Below are 6,187 nucleotides of genomic sequence, written 5' to 3' on the forward strand. Positions count from 1 at the left end.
GAAACGGGCTTTACATACACATCCTCTCGTCCTTCAGTCCATTATGCGATCCTGGATCCTGCCCACCACTACAAAACCCGTTTCCAGCTTATTGGTCGCTCCACCGCTCTGATAAAATTGGGCCTTGCAGCCATGGATCCCCACATTTTTTCATCTTTGCGACGGATCTCCACGATGCCAAACTTTCAGGGTTCTAACTGATCGAGCAACATTCCGTCGGCACCCACGAAATGTCCATTCCATGTCATATTTCGCTGCTTCTGGTCATGCCAAATGTTACGAATCAAATTTTCTTGAATTTTCCACTCCTGGCGGACGCTGGCGGAATCAGACGACGATTCTTTATTTTACTGAAGTGATGTCATGGTACAATTAAAGACGGTATAATATATACTATACTGTCTTTAGGTACAATCAATTCTTCACCACAGTTACTTACTATAACTCTTGAAAGGTTAGAAAAATCTCTTTACCTTGGCGGGAATCTTCAAACTGGGTTATTATATCCGAGCTAAAAGCAGTTATTTAGCTATTATCAGTACTGCAAGAACTAATACTTTGTTTATTATATTCTTTTCTTTAAAAAAATCTGTACAAGTTTGATATGCCACTCTAATAAATAATTCAAGCAGAAAAAAATATAACAGAACATTTTGAACTAATAAATAATAAATGCCTGAAGAAATACCTATGTTGTTCAAACAAGGCTTCACTTCTATGTGGCCTAGCCGCAATACTATCGTGTAAGTATCATGAGACTATTTCATATTCTAATATTTAGCCAATTTAACGGCTTCTTCTGAAAATTTGGAATAAATCGGAAGTAGGATACAGCGAGCTTATGGTTTATAGGAAAAGTGTAAGCATGTATGAGAAATATATGATACCTGTCGTGCTTGGGAAACGCTAAAGATAACAAATCTTTACCAGTATTCTGGAAAGGGCCCCTAAATATCCACCGATTAAATCCAAATTTTGTGAATAGCTTATTGCTACAGCTCAGAACTGAAATATCAATAAAGATTCGAGCACAATTGATACATTTATGTTCCGGAATCTTGACGGTTGCCCGACCTATAATCCTGTATTTCTCCGTAGCGTAGACGTATCATTTGTGTTTGGACCTTAAGCCTCATTAATCTTAGTTTTCTGTAGAACTGTCTAGGGTAGATCAAAGCATATAGTTTATATGCAGCTACCACAGACGAAATGCTTTTTATTAGTAGGTACTAGGATACTGTTTAGATAAAACCTTACATTCTACGGTTCATCATCTTCTTCGATGGCAAATTGTGGATCAACCATGGCATGTTCCTTATTACAGGTGAAGGAAATCGTCAGTGCATACCTGACACCGGAAGCGACTTGTTCTACATGGTGAACATTTTCTGCGCCTGACGTAAATCCGCTAACCCTACCCCGTTTTGGTTCAATGTAAACATTGGTTTTGTTATGCTTACCCGGATTATCGATAAATACGAAGCGGCCTCCGGTGAAATCCTTGCCAAAATCCGTTAAGTAAAGGAGCGTTGTGTAGTGAAACGAACTGTACGTGTCCTTGTCTATATGTGCGTGCCAATATTCGTCATGAATGGTTTTCGCTGATTCATTTGTGAGGCGCGAGAAGAAGGTTGGATGTGTCAGGAACAAAGAGTCCCCGTTAATTTTGAAAATATTACTGACTGCTTGCTGAACCTTCTCCTTAACCAACTTGTAGGTATTAATGTGATCAGTCGTAAAAATCTGTTTTGCCTCTGGTATTTTGTAAATATTAATGAATTGAGTATCCTTCGACAAAGCGCCTGAATGAAGATCCAGAATGGAAGCTCCTCCCGAAGAACGGCCGAATTGAAAACCAGAGCGTGCAAGATTTAACAGAATATCAACTTCTTCCACTGCTACTAGCGTGTCGGTAACAAAACGTCCGCAGATATTCGGGCTACAGCCGGGGAATTTGCCTATTTCCTCAGAATATGATTTTGAACAATCAAGATTCTGAGACCGCAACTCTAGTGTTTCTTTTTGTGTGGCAAACTTCTTTTCCCGAGTTCGAAATGTAGTAAAATACACTACTATCGCGATGCCGATGATGAGCACTAATCGAGCCCACATACGATTTTGCTGACTTGCGTCGGTTTGAGAACTGTGCGGAATTTTACTAAAATAAAAATATTTTTAATTAGCAGTCTACTAATTGGCAAACTAACTTACACTTTTCTAGGTTTCCCTTCACCAGCACTTTTTTTGCGCTGCCTTACAGTCGAATCACTCATTGTCCACACAATTTTGAAGACTTTTTAATTCACTGCAATGATTGAAACAGTAAAAAGCTCAGCAGAATTGCTAGACGCGATACGACGATTGCAGAATTTATTACAGCACAGAATGAAATCGATCGATAATCGAAAAACCAGAAGGATGGAAGGATACAACTTAACTGGAGCTCGGGCTTGGAGAACTTTAGTACTAACACTAGTGAAACCGGCGAAGGATGCGAAGCAGTATTTTACGATTTTGTTTTGTTTTGTGCAATTCGTTTATCTAATCTTGTTTTCTGTTTTGGGTCTTTTGGGTACAAGCCCCTGCGGCTGCGACTAACATTATGGAGCTATATACGCTATTGAGTAAATATCAAATGAAAATGGGGAAATTACGTAAAATAGGTAAAGTTGAGCGGTTATGCAAATTTCACTTCACAATTCTAGATACCGTGTACCCCCGTTGGTATGACCTTCTTTAATCTGAACATTTTTAATTTGTACCCCGGTGGTATGAATGCGTTCACATTAAAAACCGATCAAGCGTCACACACAATTGACGTTAAAGTTGACCGGTAAATTAAAAAAAAAGCAAAAAATCTTAATGCGTTTCCTCTTGCTCAGGAGCTTTGGTAATATAGCTCATATGCAACTTACCTCTCTCCAGCATTCAAAATAAACCATTTTAGTCGAAACTGCCGAGCCAATTTCGTCTTATACAAATCGAACCTTTAGAATTCGCGCATGTTTGAAATGTTTTCAAAACGTTTGTTTTCGTCAAATCAAAACAACAAGTTCATATAGGGTGCGCGTCTTGCGCGTGTGTGAAAATGAATAAAGTTACCAAATATTCAGATTAAAAATGAACTCGCCCAATCTGAACGAGCTGTTTTTCATATTAGCGGGGGTTGAGTGTAGAATTAACAAAAGGGCGAATGTCGCAAATGTAAACAAAACGAGTGAGAGTTACTTTTTGCTGTACCAGCATAGGAAAATCAACCCTCACTCGGTTTGTTTACGCTTGCGACATTCGCCCTTTTGTTAATTCTATCTTCAATTAGATGACCCAGCGCGCGTTGCTACCTATAGATATAGAGCTTTCCAGTTATGTGTGTATTGGTGCTTGAAAATGAGGCAAACAACAACAGTAAACAAAAGAGATGCATTCCTTTGTCACCAAGGTACAGAATGAATTTCGTCTTCCGCTGGCTTAAATACCAGCTTTTTGTCGGTTTGTTCCTCCAGCATAAGCTGTTCCCCAAAATGAGGTAAACATCAAGTATATACACGCGTATTTCGTGTTCGCTAGTGTGGGTGCTTGAGCTGTCAGAAAGCTCTATTGCGGCGCCTATAATAAATCCTCCTGCTGCGGCGGTGGTAACGCGCTCAGTAGATAACCGCGATACAACCGCAAAATTAAAATTTAGGTTTTCTGGTTTGTGGTTCGATAAAATATCAGTTTTGTAGCGTGTTTATGGCGGAAAATAATTAATTTGGTAAATTTTTATATACTAAATTACTATAATAAATCATGCGGTTATCTTTTGGTGGTTTGGTTCAGCTGTCAAGGTAATCGCAATGTGAGGATTTTTTTGCAATCTGCAATATTATTTAATGTAGATATTAAACAACCAGCCAGTACTCAATAGAATATTGAGAATAAGCAAAACCACAATACTAAATTTAGTTTCAACACAGACAAACAGACATAACTCTTGGAGCCTGAACACTAGCACCATCTATGATCGACATTCCCAAATATAGAATAGCAACAGGAGTATCCTTCGAAGTAGCAAGTATTTTTATGGGGAATTCTTTTTTCGTCGAAAAAGCGCCACTTTGAACAAAACGGAGACATTCCCAACTAAGCCCAAATTTGAAATGACGGTTTAATCGGTATGAAGAATGGAAAACGTTTGTTATGTCTGTTTGTCTGTGGTTGCAAGTTACATATATTTTCTTAATGACTGCAATAACCTAATAGACACCAACTCGCTAAAAGCTATTCTTGAATTGTAAATATTAATTTAATTAAACATGACAAAATATTGCGGAGTTTCCACCTATTTAAAGTAACACGCGAAAATTATTAGCGTGGTTATTTTCTGCGTTTACCACGCATGTTTGCAATTTAGCAATGTGAACTTTCAGTTTTTCGTTATTGCCTCCCACCTGCAGCCCTCCTTGCTTGACAAGCATATTTTCAATGTATTTAGTAAGTACAGGATAATTATTATTAAAAAAAAGAATTTGCGTAGGGCTCGTTAAATTGCTGCCAGGTACAATAATATTAAAAAAATGATTATAGTCAATCCACGATCTTTCCACGATCGATAATGGCGGCTATTGAGCACAAGTGGGTACAATCTCTTGACATACATTGCAGGAGCGTCGAGTTCGCCCTGACGAAGTTACTATGGAAACATCCATGATTGTTTGTTGTTCAAGTGTAAAAATGCAAAAGCTGATCTGCAAAAATACTTTTGCAGATCAGCTGAAGTGGATTATCGCTCGTGGAAATCTGGATAGACTTTAAGGCTGCTTAAGGGTGTTAAAGTGGCTTTACAAACTACTACCAAGTTTTCATTCGGTTCATAGCACACACACACTTAACAAAAAGCACCGAATTCGGTAAAATTTTACCGAAATCTAAACAGCTGAACGTTCGGTAAAAATTTCGATGGTGCCAATCGACGTTTACAGATCATTAGTAATGTTTGGTGCAATAAAAATTTTTACCGAGCGTTCAGCTGTTTAGATTTCGGTAAATTTTACCGAATCGTTTAAGTGTGCATACTGCCAGATCATAAGAATTTCGCAATTTGGCTGACAGCAAAAGTTTGTCAGTTATCGACATTATCGAATGCTCCAGGCTAGGTGGACTAGACTTCAGGTGTAAAGATATCCTAACTGGGCGGAATTTAACAAATCTTGCAGTTCGGCACTTTCGGTACAGCATCGGCACAGTTCGGCTCGTTTCAAGTTGCCTAACATAAAAACGGCTGTGCCGAGTGACCGACCCCTTGCATTTCGCACATTTTTGCTCTCCTTCTTTGGTGTAAACGAAAGAAAGAGTACGGTAGTGTTGCAAGAGAAGAGTGTCAGATTTGATGTATGCAGAGTTGTCAAAAAATTTGTTCGCATATTACGAAGACAATTTATAGCGGCCACCATTTTCCAGCTTTTTACGCGTCATAATGGTGGCCGCTATAAATTGTATTCGTAATATGCGAACAATCTTTTTGACAACTCTGCATACATCAAATCTGGCACTTTTCTCTTGCCACACTACCGTGCTCTTTCTTTCGTTTACGCCAAAGAAGGAGAGCAAAAATGTGCGAAATATAAACAAAACCATTGCTCTCCTTCTTTTGCGTAAGAAAGAAAGAGCAACACTGCCGTACAGGAGAAGAGTGCCCAGTTTTGATGGATGCAGAGTTGTCAAAAAGATTATTCACATATTACGAACACAATTTATAGCGTCCGCCATTATAGCGCGTAAAAAGCTGGATAGCGTGTAAAAAACTGGATACGAATTATAGTAAAATTTGAAATTAAAAATATTGCATCGAGACATGTTCACGGCGAAATAAAAATGACGCGTTCGATGTTTTTAAATTTAAAAAATAGATTTTTTTCTCTGCATAAAGGTTGATGAAACGTTGATTAAGCGACTGGAAAAGAATTGCAAAACTATTTTTCGTTCTAAAAATAGAATTGATAGCATTACGAAAATTGACTATTTAATAGCGCCCAAAAGCATCTTATAAGCTTCTTTGCAGCTTCAAAAGCAGCTAATAACAAGCCCAAAGCTTGATAAAATCAGATGTCTAAGAGCTGAAAAAGGTTTTTATTTCCAAACCTAAGCCATAGTTCAGCCACAGGTTGAGTAAAATCAGCTATATAAGCGTTTGATCGGCCTGAAATTG

The 6,187-nt window shown here is 38.3% G+C and overlaps 1 protein-coding gene across 1 annotated transcript; it reads right to left on the reverse strand.

Moving 5' to 3' along the window:
* Positions 1-610: 610 nt before the first annotated feature.
* On the reverse strand, positions 611-2,511 carry LOC128743337 (2-oxoglutarate and iron-dependent oxygenase domain-containing protein 3-like). Its single transcript, XM_053839890.1, has 2 exons — positions 2,212-2,511; positions 611-2,158 (listed from the first exon to the last, which is right to left on the reverse strand). Exons 1-2 carry the CDS (start codon positions 2,271-2,273, stop codon positions 1,261-1,263), a joined length of 960 nt encoding a protein of 319 aa, XP_053695865.1. The 5' UTR covers positions 2,274-2,511; the 3' UTR covers positions 611-1,260.
* Between the last annotated feature and the right edge of the window lie 3,676 nt (positions 2,512-6,187).

This window comes from Sabethes cyaneus, chromosome 3 (genome assembly GCF_943734655.1).
Source record: "Sabethes cyaneus chromosome 3, idSabCyanKW18_F2, whole genome shotgun sequence".
NCBI lineage: Eukaryota > Metazoa > Arthropoda > Insecta > Diptera > Culicidae > Sabethes > Sabethes cyaneus.

What these genes read in the sequence shown, in the direction of transcription:
- LOC128743337 (XM_053839890.1), bottom strand. Translation starts at nt 2,273, where the DNA reads ATGAGTGATTCGACTGTAAGGCAGCGCAAAAAAAGTGCTGGTGAAGGG. An exon ending in GAAGGGAAACCTAGAAAAGT is followed by an intron (nt 2,159 to 2,211) that starts GTAAGTTAGTTT and finishes TTTTTATTTTAG; the next exon opens with TAAAATTCCGCACAGTTCTC.